The sequence below is a fragment of the Nanorana parkeri genome, unplaced genomic scaffold, assembly GCF_000935625.1.
Source record: "Nanorana parkeri isolate BGI_ZX_2015 unplaced genomic scaffold, ASM93562v1 scaffold462, whole genome shotgun sequence".
NCBI lineage: Eukaryota > Metazoa > Chordata > Amphibia > Anura > Dicroglossidae > Nanorana > Nanorana parkeri.
The window spans coordinates 24,046-41,674 of record NW_017306730.1 but is presented as its reverse complement, the minus strand read 5'-3'; the positions used below and the strand labels follow the sequence as shown (position 1 = coordinate 41,674).

The following is a 17,629-nucleotide window of genomic DNA, read 5'->3' as shown; positions in this document are numbered from 1 at the left end:
TGGCCATACATTATTTAGGTATTTTCAAGCAGTGCCACAGATAATAAATGTTGCTTTAAATAGAAAGAAACCTGCTACTAAGCTGAAAAAATAATAACCAGCGTGTCAGTTAAAAAAATAAAGTCTTCCATAATCCTGAAAACAAGATAGCTTGGTAAAGTACATTTATTCACCCTGGTATCTGAATTTTCCCCATATGAAAGCCCAGCACTAAATAATGGCAGTCTTCATAAACTGACTAATGAAGAAGCTCTTGGGATGGGGAGGGGGGGTGTTTGGGTGTCTCCTTCCTCTGAGTCATTTAGTAAATAGGAAATATAAATGATCCATATACATTATTTTATATGTACTTTAAACAAATAAAATCTAAATAATAATATAATAAAGAAAATCTGTTTTAACATATTCACATAGTAGTTTATTCAGCTCAACTTGTTTCGCTGAATCCTCTGATGGCTGTTATTTTTTGAAGGAGGTGGTACAATAAACTCAGAAGGCCAGAGCATTCTTTATTTTGTACCGATCTGCAGCCAAGTTTCTGTGCAATAATGACAATCTACGATCTCTCTAGTGTGTTCATGGTGTCACACCAGGCCTTTTCATGGCCTTGTGGTAGGTAGAGTGCCCTCTGTTTAAGATATCTAAGCTTCAAAATGGGTCTACTGAGCTAAATGGAACAGTGCCACTGCATAGTAGAAATTCTTCCCTCGGACACTGGACCTGATTTATTGTAAAAAAGAAAAGTGTTCAGTTGACTGCTGAATACATAGTTAAAAAAACTGTGAACTATGTTATCTACCGATAGGTTGTAATTCTGTTTTGCCATTTCTGTGATTGTTGCACACTAGCATAAAGCATGGCTAAGTCAGTAACCTCACTTTTCTTCTTTGCAGTGAAATTGAATTTTTAGCTTTTTATAGATTTTTTTTTATGGTCAGGAGAAAAATAATGGTATGTATCATATAATCAGGTCAGTATCATTAGCACATCAATATATTCATGTTACATTAGCTTAATAATGTACAGTGTGTCACCAGGTGAGCAGAGTATAGTATATTGGCCAACATTGTGAAAAAATGTGTGTCAAAATACAAATGGAGCTCACTCCTAATAAATGTAAATATATTAAAAACTCTTTAATGTATATTAAGACTAATGCCCAATCAAACTGTGAAGTGAATGTCTCAATAAAGCTACAACTGCCAATATAATCACTCAGTGAAAAACAAGTAATCAAACCATTGAAATTATAACATGTGTATTTAAGATTATATAAAAGCAGAAGAGAAGCCTCTGTGTTTGTTTGTTACAAATGTTCACCGCTCTTCAACAAAGTCCTATTGACGAAATGCATCGAGAGGCGCAGCTAGACTAAGCACACTGTCTGGATCCTCTGGTAGTCTGCACTGAGAGTGAGTCATCTTGTTTACCCAGTGGGGTAAAAATTTGCATATGCGTTATGAAACTGGTGTGGGTATGCAGCACATATAGAAATTATTGTATTTGTTTTCATGTTCAACAAATGTTTTAAGACAATTTTACACTGTTGGAGTTATTTTGTACTGTTGGCATGATTGAGAGAGGAAGATGAGAAACCTCTGAGATTGGAACTGAGGATTAATACAAACAAGCTGCGCTATAACTTTCTGTAATAAAGAGGTAATTTTGCTTTGGTGAGTTATCTGTGTGAGCCCTAACACCCCATGCATACAGATAATGTTTTTGGATCACATTGCGGTGAAGAATCATGCTAATTTACAAGAATATACAGTCTTTCTGCTTAACAGCAGTGAAGCTTTATAAGGAAACATAGAGACTTTGATTTCTTGGACTTCTATATCATCCTATTTGCACATATAATATACTGTATTTGATTTGGTTACTTGTTTTTTTCACTGATTAAATTTAATGGTTGTTGCTTTATTAACAAAGTCACTTTACAGATCGATTGAACACTATTGTATCTTCTATACTGGCCAGCATTATTTTATCAGTATCTATGAAAATATGGCTGAAGGCTCAGATCTGGTTGTTGTTCAGAAGAAAAATGGAGTAATGAGTATACAGAAAATATAAGAGAGGGAAGGCAGGAGAGCCCTTCTGGTTTAGTATTTAAAAAACAAATTATGAACAGAATTATTCTTAAAGGATTGTAGTAAAGTTACTCACATTGAAGGAGATTGCAGGTGACCATATAGATGGTGTGCACAACCTAAAAAAAGCACTGGTGGAGAATAAGCAGGTCTTTAGGTAGACTCTTCTTCAAGCTCTGGGGAAACCCAATCCTATAACTTCTCCAGGATCTTAAAGATGGTCACTTAATGTGAATAAGTACAAAACTGCCTAGCAGGTGCCCCTGTGGTTACAGATGCTTTAGAGAGAATAATCAATCCAAAGGGGTAGTAGCTTTATTAGAGTATTTATCTTTTTCGAAAAAGGTGTGGCACAATCTTTATGACAAATAAAATTATACAAAAGAAAAGAGAGGATGAATATCAACAAAAATAATATATGCATATTGCAAATAAATAAAAACGGTTGCAAACAAAGAAAAAGCATGTTGGTAACTATTATCAGTGTATATAAAAAAAGTTGGTCTATTCAAATGTATCTTAAAAGTAACATTGACATTGGTTGGTATTGTATCATCATATAAATACATATTATATATTTTTTCTAATATATTGGTATAAAAGTATAGTTTTCTATAAAAATGTGAAAATCATAAACAGATACAGTCTATGCCATCTAAAAATTGTACAGATATAAATGACAAAGACCATAACAAGTCTCTAAAAAATATATATACAGTATATGAGGTATGTTAAGCATATACAAAATTAAGGTAGCTAGGTATAGCATGATCATGCATAATTTGAGAGAATTAGGCTTATAATACACATAATAAACAAGGGGAATAACACTACCAAAAGGTACAAACATTATCATTGGAAATCCATGTATAAAAAAGGTATGTATAGAAATAAGCAGATGCTACATCAAAAGGAAAGTTTTTAGTAGTTCACATTTGTTGTAGAGTCCAGATGTATAAAACACTTTGGGTGAATGTCAGGAAAAAAATGGTCTTGGGAAGAGAAGATCGGGCGTCTTCTTTGTACTTAGTGCTGTTAATGGAGATTGCTGAGCGCTCAGCAGCATGCAAGAATGTGGGCTGGCTGTGTAGGAGTAGGCTTTAAGCACAGCGGAGAGAATTTATCAAAAGTGTAGCAGACAAAATCTGGAGCAGTTGTGCACAGTAACCAATCAGCTGCTTTCTTCAGTTTAGTCAGTTAAGATTTAGAAATGAAAGAGAGAGGCTGATTGGTTGCCATGTACAGCTTCTCCAGATTTTGTCTGTTCCACTTTTGATAAATTCCCCTCAGTGTGCGTTCTAGCAGGCCTGATTTTTTTTTCTATATGATTGTTTATGTATAAATACAAGTCACCTGACAAAGATTCTCTCTAGCAGTAAAAGGTATTGATCATGTTATGTGTTTTAATTTATAGCCTATCATAAAATTTGGTTGGAGAAAAAACTTGAAAGATATGGCACTCACCCTGGTTCATGATCTACCCTCTGTGCTTGAAGAGGTGATGGCTAGTGTCCTGCAGAGAGATGCAGAGGAGTTCCTGGCCACTAACGGATGTAACATGAGCCCTGTAAACATCCCTGAACCATATGAGCACTATGGAGCCATTGCAAAACAACTGAGGCCTGTGAAAGTTGCCAAGGCAAGTGTCAAAAATGTTGACTGTAATAAGTTCAGAATTTATTGCAGTTTGTGTTGTGTGATTCTGAAGGCTGTAATTGTATTTAACATCTGTAAAGTGTATCTAAACCCTAAACTTTTCTTTTACGTTTTTGATGGTTTATGGAAGGATTTTTACCCCTGCCAGGTCTCTATCTGTGTCTCTGCCAGGAAAATGCACTCTCTCTGTTTGTCGTAGTGACCCCTGTCACTAAAAGTGAGGGAAAATGCACTCTGTCGAGAAACATTCTCTATGGCTGTTTTTTGGTCAGGTCTTGTGTGTTACCAGCCCACTCAAAATGAATGCTCTGCCTTCATTCAAGAAACCCAATGAGACAACACGTGTTACCGTTTTAACTATATCCTACTATATCCAAAATTTAAAAAAAAGTTTGGGCTTTAGATATACTTTAAGGGCCCAATTGTTGTGTTGTGTCTTGCGGCAACATGTGTTATGTTAAAGCAGAACTTGATTCACCAATTTAACGATCTCCTAAAACAGTTACTTTGAAGGCATGTCACCTGTCAAGGTGACCAGGGTGCTTTTTTCAGCGCTCAATTGAGCGTTCAAGCCCTTAGATGGTTGCTTTCATGGCTGATTAGATGTGCAGTAGTACTATGGCAACTGCAATCCCTATAGAGGCTAAGATGGCACCTTCCATGGCTGTAAAGTATAAGAGGTTTTGGTTCCACTTTAGGGCGGCCTCTTCAATTTGACCAAACAAAGCACATGCATAATTTTTTCTATTGCAATAATGCGTTGTGGTGTGTTGCCTTTGTGTGCTCGGGTTATCACATTGCACCATGTCACAAATACATTAAAAAGGGAAATGGTCAAACTGTCTTGCTGAAATTTACACTGTAGTTATTTGCTTGACAAGAATATACACTTTTAAAGGCTCACAGTAAACATTTTATTTTTAAGTCAATTATTTAACAAAAAACCTATTGTAAACATTTAAATAACTAAAACATTTAACGGAAAACTATATTTATATGTTTATGTATTTATGAAAGCACTCATGCCTTAGGCTACATAGATGTTGTGTTAGATCATTTGATCACATTTTAAAACCTGAATATAAAAGCTCATATGACAATACAGTAAAGCAAATATTGCATTACAATTGGATTCACGTGTATTTTTTCAGGTAGTATTTTAGAGAATTTAACCCCTTCATGACTGGTCTGTTTAAACAGCCCCGATGCTGGCGACGTACACTGTACGTCGTCAGTCACGAAGGGGTTAAATAACTCCAGAGATTTGGTAACTTTGTTTTTTCTATCCAGAATGGCCTTACAGTGTGTGTATAGTATACTAATAGAGTATATGTTCCTTGTTTGGGGACATGCTAAATATTCTCTGTACAGAGCTAAGGTACAGCTAAAAATGAGTTGCTAAGTTACCCCATATTTATAAAAGCTGCTAGTAGTAAACATCAAGTATTTATCTCATTCTGTTTCAGTTGTTTATTGCTAGAATATTTACTTACCACGAGTATCCTCAATGGATAGTTTTACTGTGCTCTTTTCCTTTGTTAAAGTGAACCTGTCATTTTTCTATACTTTAAAAGAAACAGGTTTGCTTAACAGAGAGCATTGTCAGAAGCATCAACTTACTTTCAGCTGTTAGAGCCCCCAAAGGTTTGTGTAAATTCTGACTTACTTGAATCTCACACATGCTATGCAGGCTTCCCGTACTCTGACAAGAATGCACTTGGACTTAGTGATGGCTGCTTAGACACTGCAATGTTGGAAAGCAAAGGAAGTGTGTCAGGAGGTCTATACAATCAGCATATACAACTAAGGGATGCACTGAAGTGTTTTTAGGCTGAAACCAAAATAAACCCCCCCCCTTAAAGTTTGAGGACACAGATTCCTCAACCTTACTTTCTGTTGCCCCTGTTATGAATGAACAGGAACCGTCTATACCTAGTGCTCCTGTCCATTCATAAACTGTGGAGATAGTATCAGTTACTATGTCCACAATCATGAATAAACAGGAAGTGATGTAGAACATGTCCTGTGTATCCATAACTGGGGACACCGTAAGCATACTACAATATGTCCTCAGGTATTTACAAACACTCAGCGATCAGTCCTGATGCTGGAGTGTTTGGACTCTGCTCTCCATCCTGTTGCACTTGTCCCAAAAGGCCGAGCGGGGCAGTGCGAGAGGAGATCTCGGCCTTCATGTGACAGCTGTCTCCTCCCCACACTGCCTCCTGACAGTTTCTCCTCTGCCCGCTGGGCACCGGTCGGTGTCCCCTCTGATCCCCGCTGCCTCTTGCTGACACAGGTGGGGTAGAGCAGTGGGGATCGGGGAGGGCACAGACCAGCGCCCAGCGGGGATGAGAGAAACTAGGGGTGCACTGAATTTTTGGCCGCATTTTCGGCTATTTTGTTATTATTGGCATTTTGCCCATAGAAACATTTTTGGAATAAATGTTTTGGCGGAGAAGATTTCAGTGCATCCCTACTGTATACTATACAATACTGCTAAGTATATATAATCATATACTTAGCACTATCAAAGGCGAATCAGGGAAAGCAATTTATCTGTGAATGTTTATCCTGTGAATGTAAACTGAAGATGGCTCTATATGTTTATATTTTGTAGATGATGTATTGTTTGGTATTATAAAAAAATGTTATTCGACAAAACTCCATTGGCCTAATTTCTTTCACTTTGAACTTTACAGGAGTATGGAGCACCTTTTCTCTGGTTCTCCGGCGTCCCTTATGCAATTAAATAGACATTATAAAAATATATTATTTCCCAAGAATCCTTTGTACAAACAAGGGATACATCAGGTGTCTCCAATTGGAACTGGTTTGCAAAAAAAAGATACAACTAGAAGGATAATTAGAATATTGCTTATGTGTATAGTAATGAGACTAGTAGTGTGATAGGCAACCAGTAAATCACCAGGTACTATAGAAATATAACACACAACATGTCCCTTGCAAGTCAAAGTGTGCATATCATCTGGTAGGGACATGTAAAAAGCTGATGTGGCTTGCAGCTGAGCGGTATTTGAAAGTCTGCATATTACTAATTTATGACATCATGATCATAATACAGGCAAAAATAATTTTGATTAACCCGTTATACTTTTCTTCCATCAGTTTTGCTTTGACATCACAGAAGAATATGACCTGCTATTCCCACTAGCAACGGCATGCAGAGGTGATTTACTACAAAACGTAAGGACCTGCTTCATAGAAGCGTTCAGTAAGGCAGTAATGCCACTTCTGAGTCGGCTGCAAGAATGGAGCATACAGGTTCCAGACAAAGCTCCCTTAAGCACTGCACTTGTTTGCCTGTCCTCAGCCCTTCATGTGCTTCATCACCTTAATCACTACAATGAGCAACTAAGTAAAAAGTAAGTACACCTCTTTTGTGTCTGGAACTTTGCTTAGATATGTATTCTGTGTATGCTGGTAGGGCTGATTGTATAGACATCCTGAATCCTTGTAAGCATTGGGAAAGCATACCTGACAATTGGGTGAATGCTGCAGAAACAGATCAGTGATGCCACTGTGAAAAAAGCTGGGCTGACCAGTAGAGCTGAAAATGTTTAAAACATTAGAGCATCTTCTTAAACAATAAAAACCAGGGATGCATTTGTGGTTATTATTAATAATAATAATACTAATAATATTATAATAATAATCATCAGTGCATAAAGTACAGGACTGTCCTTCTTAAAGGAGAATTATGAGGTGAGTGCTTTTCACTCACCTCATAGTTCTAGCCGACCTGTGACAATGAGACTGTCACAGGTCGGCTCAGTAGATCGGGAGGTGAGCGAACACATACAGGCGTTCGATCACCTCTCGATCCTGTCACGGCTCTCTGCCGTGACAGGGAAGGGGCTGGATTCCCCCCTCCCCACGCCGATCCGCCAGCGCTGACTGGCGGAACGGACGGGGAGGGGGCGGGTATAGCTGGCTCTGCCTCTAGATAGGCAGAGCCAGCTTTCAGTCACGCAGCTGGGCGGATCCCGGCATAATTGTCGGGATCCGCTTCAGCTACGGCGTTTCAGTATACCGGGAGCAGTAGCGAGCAGTATACTGCGGCGTCTCAGTATACCGCGAGCTACAGCTCGCGGTATACTGAGCCTAGGGTGACGGGAGGACGCTAGTTTGTGTCCTCCCGTTACCCTAAGGAGAACTATGGGGAAAAGCCTTAACCCCATAGTTCTCCTTTAACTCCATAATTTTGCCATTTCATTGGTTCCATTGGTACATACAAATGCTCTTCTTTCCCTCCCTGTTTATTTCTGTCATGACTTTTACCATCAGAGTGTAGAGCAAGTTAAGATGCCTTCTTCATGAAAGGAGTGACTAGGGTCACATTTTAGTGCCTGTGCTGGCAGTCTTTGGATTTGTATCAATGGCATCCGTTTGCACTTTTTAGATCATTCAGAAATCATTGACAAGTGCACTTGACTGGCAGGTCACCTCCTTCAGGCCTGCATTTGATCTGCTTCAAGTGGGTTTTGCAATCCCACTTGTATAGGAATGCAAAGCCCTTTTGGGGTGAAGAAAATCCCCCCAAGGTAGATAAAGCCGTATGCATTACTGCATGGTGCAGATGTCATGCTTGTGAGGAGTGCTGTCTTCTCCATGGTTTGAGAAAGTTCTTATTGGTGCACCTTTTAATGATACAAATAAGCTCCATATTTATTTCTGTAAAGCTAACCATAAATAGGAGATGAATATTGGCCTATTACAACTGGGTTACGTGGCAATCTCATAGTAGTTCCAGATATCTCTGCCTGACATGTCTTCTGGGAAACAGCAGTTATTTGTGTTAAAAAATTTGCTGGCATTGGAAATGTTTTGCCGTGACTCCTTCACTGGCCTCCATAGCATATGTATACTGTATACATTCTGGCGATCCAAGCAAACATGTTTATGGTCTTTTGCATTCTGACTCTCACTGCCTCACTAACCACATGCTAATGTGTAAAGCAAACCTAAGGAAGATCTCATGTCTAGTCCTGTCCTTTATTTATTTATTTTTTTATTATGTTATTTATTTATCCTGTTGTGTGGTAGATGTACCTTTTGATGTAGTCCATTTTTGTAAAACAGAATTCCACCCCAATGACTAATACATTGTCAAAAGATAGACCCTATAAGTGAACCTTCTGATTTTCCAAAATTTTGGCAATTCTGTTAAATTGACAGTAAACTCAGGAGTTCAATCTTAAAAATGCATTCAAGTACTTTTAACTATGAGCACAAATGTAGCTTATTTATGTATCACTCAGCTGTAGATCCTCAAATCATCTCTGGATTCATGTTGACGCTGTCCTTCCTTCTAGAGGGTGGCTACTTTGGTTCCCCATGTGTATGTTGGAAGCTCTCTCCTGTGATGGACTACAATCACATGTTTAGTTTACTAATTTGTATTTCGATTGTAGCCCTTCTCAGGAGCGAGCTTGGAGCGGTGGCTACTTTTTAACACACAAAGAAACCATGGGTAGCAAAAGTAGCCACCCTCCAGGGTAAGACAATGTTATCATGAATTCAGAGATGATTTGTGGTTCTACAGCTGAGGGATACACAAATAAGCTACATTTTTGTTAATAGTTTGGGTACCTGAAAGCATTTTTAGGATTTAACTTCTGAGTTTAGTGTCGCTTTAAGTCTGTATCTATTCAAGTCTGTATCTATTCACATACCCATCCACACTGTATAGGTAGGATATTGACACTAGTATTCAATCTCTCCTCATGTAAGATCCCTAAACACTCCTCATCCTGGCCCCCAGTACCTGAAAATGTATTAGATTAGTAGAAATGGCTGATCACCTACTATTTTCAGATTGCTATCTTCTTTACAGGTGATTATGAGAAGACAAAACTGTATAAATTCCAACAACTTATTCAGAAGTATTTTAAATACAGTGCCTCTCCAGCCATTTTTGTTTTTTTATAAACTGAGGAGTTACAATTACTGCTAGGTTTTTACTGCTGACTGGGGCTCCATTAGGGAGATCCCCCTTACTCCCTGTACCGGTGGCAATGTTATAAGGAGAAATCTCTAACAGGAACACAGGGTCTTTGTCACCTTTTGGATATTTTTTTTCACTGTCTTCGATACAGCGTTGTCACCGGGGCAAGAAATGAGGGGAAATCTCCTTGCCTCAGACAGCAGTAAAACTTTGGAGGTAACAATATTTCCCCTACTAACTAAGATGAGAAAAATGGCTGCTATTACACTTTAAATGAGTGCATGAATTATGTTTTTTTAAGCATTTTTTTTTTGTTTAATATGTTTTTATTGTTTCACAGTAATACATTTACATATTTATATACGGAAAGAAAAATATAAAATTGCATCTTATTGCATGGATAGCATAAATAACTTTCCTTAGTAACCAAGAACTTTTCCGTTACTTTGTACTACATTCCAATCAATACATAAATATAATAGAAAATTATCTCTCCACCACATTCACCTCACACTTTCAATCATACTACCCATTCTTCCTTGGAGGGAGGGGGAACAAATACTATGTGAATTTGTGCAAAACTTCTTTAGTGTTACTCTCAAACCTTCCTAAAACCCCTCTCTTTCACTCTTGTATTATGTTCCTCACTCTAAGCTTATGTTTACAAATTAACCAACTTAAGTGTCTATAATACAATAACTACTACGTTTATATTGTGTACCTTTATTCCCTTTCCCACCCTCTCTCACCCCTCTATGCTTCTATTCTATAATTGTGTCTCCATTCTCTAGTGCATTTGTTATTCCTCTTACCTTAGATATTGTAACATACCTTGTGTTATTACCCTTCCCCGCCTTATCTCTCTAATCTCCCTAAGTGTTGTCCCTACCCCCCAAACCTTTCAATAACCTCCATACTCTCTGTCAGTCTACCTTTCTTACAGGTCAAATGCTTTAGATTCTGTCTTCATATCCTACATCCACTATTTATGTACCTCTGTGGGGATTGTCTATATCCTGGATTTCTAACTGTCTGTATATTTCCCACCTCTCCCATATCTTATCGTACTTATCTTTCCTGTCTGAGTCCATTGCGTTCAGTTCTTCCATGTATCTTATCTCTTCCATTATGTTCCCCCAACTCTCCAATGAAGGTGGATCCGCAGATTTCCAGCTACGTGATATACATACTCTGCAGCCAGTACAAATCTTAATATATCCTCCTTTATCTTTTTTAGAGGGCCAGGAATCAACGATAGTAGCGCTATTAGTGGGTCTTTTTCTATACTCGAGGCCTCCACAATACGGTATGCCTCGAATACTGATTCCCAGAATGGCTGTATTCTAGGACAGCTCCACCATATATGCAAGTACGTTCCCTCCTCCGTACTGCATCTCCAGCATCTATCGGACTTTCCTGAGATTATACGGTTAATTCCTTCTGGACATCTATACCATCAGGACAACATTTTATAGTTTTTTTTCTTGATAAAATGAAGAGGTGATGGAGTAGTGTACCATTGTAAATATTCTTCCCCACTCCTCCTTTGGTAAGTCTCTCCTCAGGTCTTGTTCCCACCTCTTCATGTATTTCGTATGTCCTTTGGCTTCCTCCTCCCCCAACAGACCATAAACCACCGATGGAGCATGTGCAGTGGGTACATCCCGTACACATAATTTCTCGAACGGTGTATAAGGTCTATTCAGGGAGTTGCCAGCCCTAAGATATCTTACATAATCTGACACCTGTACTGACTCCATCCATAATTTCCATAATTTCCCAGTTGTTTGCCTCTCTGGTCTCAATTCTTTTTTCATTTCTTCCTTTCCCTTCTCTAAGACCTGCCACATCTGTATAGAGGAGGTGCTCACGATATTTAAGAGGGTTCCCACCTCCATACTTGGTGTAAATTGTGGGTTTCCCATTATAGGAGTCAGTGGGCCCGGTCTAGAAGATAGGTTATATTTATCTATAATTCTATCCCATACTCGTAGTACTGATTTTACCAGAAAGGGCAGGGTAGAACTATGTGGTCTATAATATTTTGGCAGCCATGGGATATTCCTTAAAGGTATTTGTGTGATATCAGCCTCTAATTTTACTGTCCCTTTGTTTTGGCTGTTATGTATCCAGTCAAGTATTCTTGATAATATAACGGCTTTATGGTATAATGCAAAGTCCGGCATGCCCAGTACTCTCTTTGTTTATATCTCATTAATACTTTAACACTAATCCGTGGTGTTTTATTAGCCCATTCGAATTTTTGACAGGCAGGCTCACAGCTACGGCCACATTGCGGGCTCAGCAACTTCAAAGTCAGCAGCAGGGGGGCGGGGCTGACAATACAGCTACATCCAGATCTCTACAGACAGCAGCCGCTGGAGCTGCTCATATACTAGCACCAGCACTGGAGCCACTGCACTGCTGCTTAATTCAGCGGGGGGGCACACGGGGGGGCAAAGCATAAAACAGGGGGGGCAATTGCCCCCCCTTGCTCCCCTGTAGTGACGCCTATGGGTATACGATATAGTCTGGCTCCCATCTAAATGAATAATTTTCCTTAATTAAGGCTTGAACATTGTCCAATAAAGAAATATTCAAAAATACTGATTTTGACATATTTACATGAAAGTTACTCAAGTCCCCATATACCTTCAATTCTTTAAGTATGTTAGAAATTGATATTAATGGAGAGGTTATAAACGGGAGCAAATCATCTGCACATAATGCCATTTTATGTTGCTGTGTTGGAAGGGTCATACCTCTAATCGAGGGATTTTGTCTAATCGTAGCAGCGAATTGTTCCATCACCACAACATATAATAGCGGTGATAGAGGGCATCCCTGACGGGTACCATTAAATATGGGGAAGGAGTCCGATAGGATCCCGTTCACCCTTACCTTGGCTGTAGGGGATGTACAGTATATAATGCCATCACCTTAGATACAAAAAGCTCTCCCAATCCTATATGCAGGAGAGACTCTCTGAGAAAGTGCCAATTTTACTCTGTCAAATGCCTTTTCGGCATCAACTGACAGGAGACAAAGATGTATTTTTTTCCTTTTGTGCCAATACTATTAAGTTGATAATCTTAGTGGCACTGTCTCTGGCCTCCCGCCCATGCACAAAACCTGTTTGGTCTATATGTATAATCTTAGGCAAGACGTTTTTAAGTCTAGAGGCCAATGCCTTTGCATATAGCTTCAAATCAATATTGATGAGAGATATTGGACGATATTGTCCGCATTCTGTCAAATCTTTCCCCAGTTTTGGGAGCACCGATATATGGGCTTCCAATGTCTGGGTAGGGAAGGGGCAGGCCTCTGTAACTGAGTTGCATACTTTCATAAAAAAGGGTCTTACTTGCTCCTCAAACTGGTTATAAAAGCGAGCTTTATATCCATCCGGCCCTGGGGCCTTGTTGACCTTCAATGATGAAAATACATCTTTTAGTTTTTCTTCTGATATTATCGAATTCAATTTTTCTCCGTCCTCAATATCCAGTCCAGGTACATTTGCTTCTTCTATATATTCCTTTATTTTACTTATAAAGCTATCCGATATCTGCATATTTATCTCGTATCGAGTATAAAGATGCATAGAATTTTCCAAATATTTCTGCTATCGAGGACGGAGAATATTGGATTTTCCCATCTTTATCTTTAATTCTCATTATATTAGTTTTAGAGGCTCTTGTGTGGATCTTCCTTGCTAGTAACTTTCCACACTTATCCCATTCTTTATAATATTGATTTTTATTTCCATGTGATCTATACGACTATATGACTTCTGTACCGAAGAATAATATGTGTAGTCTCTTTCCGTGGGGTGTAATACACGCCATCCATCTACCAACCTCATGTGCTCCATTTTAGTTCTAAGTCTTTTTAACGCATCTCCTGAAGGGAAATGCTTTCCCGTTGTATCTAAACCAGTGTCAAAAATTAAATTCATATCTCCCATCACCAAGTTGGTTCCCATCCCAAATTGTTTAAACCTATTTAATATCTGTGTGCAAAACTTATACTGTCCCTTATTTGGGGTATATATATTCGCTAGTGAAAACATTTGATTAAAGTAATAAAATTTCATAAACACATATCTCCCCTTTTCATCAACATCCGTGTCAATTACATAAATGTGTGGATTGCCACCGATACCCCCCTTGCTTTTTTGGGGGGGTCTGTACTGTGATACCATTTCGAGTAATATTTATTTCCTGTAGTTGGAATAGTCCCCTTCTTAAAATGAGTTTCCTGTAAGCATAGTATATCCATTCTTTTTTTATGACAGTGGTATAAGATCTGTGAACGTTTTTCTGGTACATTAAATCCTTTAACGTTCTATGTAACCAATGATAACTTATTCATTACTTAGTTGTCTATACTTCGAGGTTCATTTTACATTAGAGCTGTACACATAATACTCCAAATAACCAATCAATCTCACCGTCAAATTTACATCCCTTTTACCCATTCCAAACCTCTTTCCTCCCTTCATTTCACTACATACAAACATTTACTATATTCTTGTATGCAAGACATTTACGTATCGTCTTACATGAACCGTACAAGATAATCCTACTAACCAGGACTATACTGGAGTTGTAGAGGCCGAATATGTTTCTGTAGGTCTTCGTCCCTCCACACGCCCAGCTTTTTAACATTTACTTACTCAAGCCTTATTTGTTGTATCATAATTATGCATCGTTATCAACATTAATGTCTTCCCGCTTCCTATGCGCTTCCCCCTCCTCCTCTCCCCCGCTCCCAACCGCAATATGAGAGCGAGCTAGGGAAACACGGGGGGTGGGGTTGTAGGAAACCAGGACCCACAGACCCACATATATGTACATTGTTCTCCTGTTAATCAATAATCAATCATCCAGGTCTTGTGCTTTGTTTCGGTTCCTGTTTGATCCACGGGTCTTTACTACTGACCACTCTTTCCCTTGGGGGCCATCTATCTTGCTTAGTTCAGTTGGCCACTCTGGCAGTTGTATTGGGGGTATCCCTAAAATGTCCAAGAAACCTGGCAGATCCTCTGATGTCCTGAATTTAGCTGTTCTTCCGTCTCTATGGGCTATCAACTGAAAGGGGAACCCTCATCTGTATCTTATCCCTCTCTCCTGTAAGATTTCCAATATTGGCCTCGAGGCCCTCCTGAGCATTAATGTTTGTCTCGAGAGGTCTGGGAAGATAGTCACATCAAATCCATCATATGTTATAGATTTCTTGGTTCTAGCTGCCATTAAAATAGCTTCTTTGTCTGTGTAATAATGCAATCGACATATTACATCTCGCGGTCTTGTGGATTCTCCTTTAAGAAGTCCAGAAACTCTATACGCCCCATCTAGTGTTAATGTAGATTCTGGGGTTTTATCCATCATACCATTTAGTATAGCTTTTACTGATGGTATAAGATTTTGTATCTCTATCTCTATAGTTTCAGGAATGCCCCGTAGCCGTAAGTTATTACGTCTACTCCTGTTTTCAATATCGTCCATCTTATAAATCATGTCCTGGATCTGCATTGAGTGTTTGTTAATAACTTCCTGATGCATATCTATTGTGGAAGAACAAGTCTCCAAATTCTCCTCCATTTCATTTACCCGGTCCCCAATGGTAGCGATATCCGCTTTCACAGCCTGCAGCTTTTCTTTGTATGTTGCTTCCAATCTTGCTATATATCCTTCCATCTCCTCTTTGTTTGAAAGTGATCTTAGGCAATCCCTTATGTCTTGTTGTTGTTCCTCTAATAATTGAGTGGTCTTTATTACTTTATTACTGTAGGTACTGCCCCATACTTCTCTGTAACTCTAATCCTCCCTTAGGAGAGCCCCCAGCAAGGGAGTGGGCAGACAACACAGGCTTCACAGGCTTAACATATAACATATAGAGGTGTCCTGGTCTCGGGTCATTCACCACAGGAGAGGCAGGCGTCGCCATCCTACCCCCCTCTCCCAGTGACAGCCTCGACCGGGTCCCTGTACCTGTAAAGTATGTCCCAAATCTCGTCGAGGAGGTCCGGCTCATCTGTACTGCAGGCGGCGGCTGTTGCTTCTTTCTGTTCAGAGGATCAGAGACGTTCTATGTACTCTGTCAGAACGGGGCAGAATGTGAAGCCCTGGGGGGTCGAGTGCCGCTGACGTAGGACGCAGCGCGATCACACGCCCAGCGAAGGAAACGCTAAGGGAAAGCCTCGGCCGAGTCTGCTCTCCACGCTCCATACCCGATGACCTACTCAAGATATTGAGCCCCGTGGATGGGGAACAGAAAGATGAATTATGTTTTTAGATCTGGTTTTTTTTTTTTTACTTTTGCACTTTATAAAAGAAAGAAATTCAGCCTTTTGGCAAGAGATTGTTTGTTTGCTTTGTGAACTATCATTACTAATGAAGATAATTCCTAATAAAGCAATGATAAATGTCACTATATCTGCCACTTCTTTTGTTGCTTATTTATATATTTGCCTATATAAACTTTACAGTTTATATTAGCTGGCATAAATTTCAAAGTTGCAGCATGGCCTAATAATGTTCATTGTTTGTTGGATGGTCATAGTGCTCCAAGGAGATTGGATGTTGGCTGAATGCAAATTGTATGCCCCAGGCTCCCTCACCGATCTGTTCCTCACTGTTCTGTATATACGCCGTCCCAGTTTTTTTGACAAGTCAGTCTGCATTAATGTTGTTTTGTCCCAGTGATTACATTTAGCAAGGAAACATTCTTGCTATAGGAGGAAATGCGAGATTGTGGATTGGTGTCCCTAGATTCTTTAAATGTATTTGAAGCACCCTGATTTATGTTATATATATTAGAGCCTCCAAAGTTCTTCTAATATTGGCAAGACTTTTAGCTTCTGTCAGGACGTTAAATATATCCAAAGGGACAGAGACCAAAAAAAGAAACACATTTTTAGAAAGTTGGGAAAGGTTTAAAATTTCTAACAATGTTTTTCAACCTCTCTGGCCCTTTTTTTTATACAGCTTCATAGGGATGGGAAGCGAGGGATTATTTCTACACTGGGCTCACAGACAAAAGTAATAACATCACATTAATTTAAAGTTTCCCCCACTCTATCCAAAAATGAAAATATACATTTTTGGCTGGAGTTAGGCCGGGTTCACACCTAGGCGTATCGAATATGCGTGTTTCCGAGGGCTACCTGGCTGTATCCAAATGGATACGCATGGCAAATACGCCCCAAAGAAGCTCCTGTACTTCTTTGGGCGTAGGGCGTTTTGCAGCGCGTTCCTACGTGCTGTAAAACGCCCAGGTGGGAACCATGCCCATAGGCAATCATTGGTTTTCACATGTTGAGCGTTTTACAGAGCATAGGAACACGCTGTAAAACGCCCAGGTGTGAAACAGGCCTCAGGATTGGATATGGGTGGTCCAGTTTTTTCAAGCAGTACAACATATTTTACCAATAAGCAGTGTTGCTGTGCCACTGGTACCCAATAATAATAGTAATAATAATAATTATTGTTATTATTATTATTATTATTCAGGATGTATATAGCACCAACAGATTGTGCAGCGCTTTACAATATAAGGAAGACATTACAATTACAATACAATTCAAGACAAGATGGTAAGGAGGGCCATGCCCGTGGGGGCTTACAATCTAAAAGGCAGTGGAGGTGATACATGAGGAGATAACTGTGCAGGGATGAATTGTTTGAGAGCGGGATTGTTCAGTGGTTAGTTGGAGGTGGGATAGACTTCCCTGAAGAGATGACTCTTTAGGTATTGCCTAAAGGCAATCAGAGTAGTACATAGATGGACAGGATGGGGTAAGGAGTTCCAGAGAATGGGAGAGACTCCAGAGACGTCCTGGAGGCGAGCATGGGATGAGTTAATGAGGGAGCTAGAAAAGAGGTCTTTGGAAGATCGGGGGGGGGGGGGG

At 39.4% G+C, this 17,629-nt stretch overlaps 1 protein-coding gene across 1 annotated transcript in view; it reads left to right on the top strand.

Annotated features, from left to right (window-relative positions):
• Positions 1-3,525: 3,525 nt before the first annotated feature.
• LOC108790291 (uncharacterized protein KIAA0825-like) overlaps positions 3,526-17,629 on the top strand; it is a gene marked incomplete at its 3' end in the record, with an annotated part of 36,552 nt that continues 22,448 nt past the window's right edge. Inside the window, exons 1-2 of the mRNA XM_018560517.1 lie at positions 3,526-3,732; positions 6,879-7,135. Coding sequence (XP_018416019.1) covers positions 3,547-3,732; positions 6,879-7,135 — 443 coding nt within the window. The remainder of the gene's footprint in view (positions 3,733-6,878; positions 7,136-17,629) is intronic.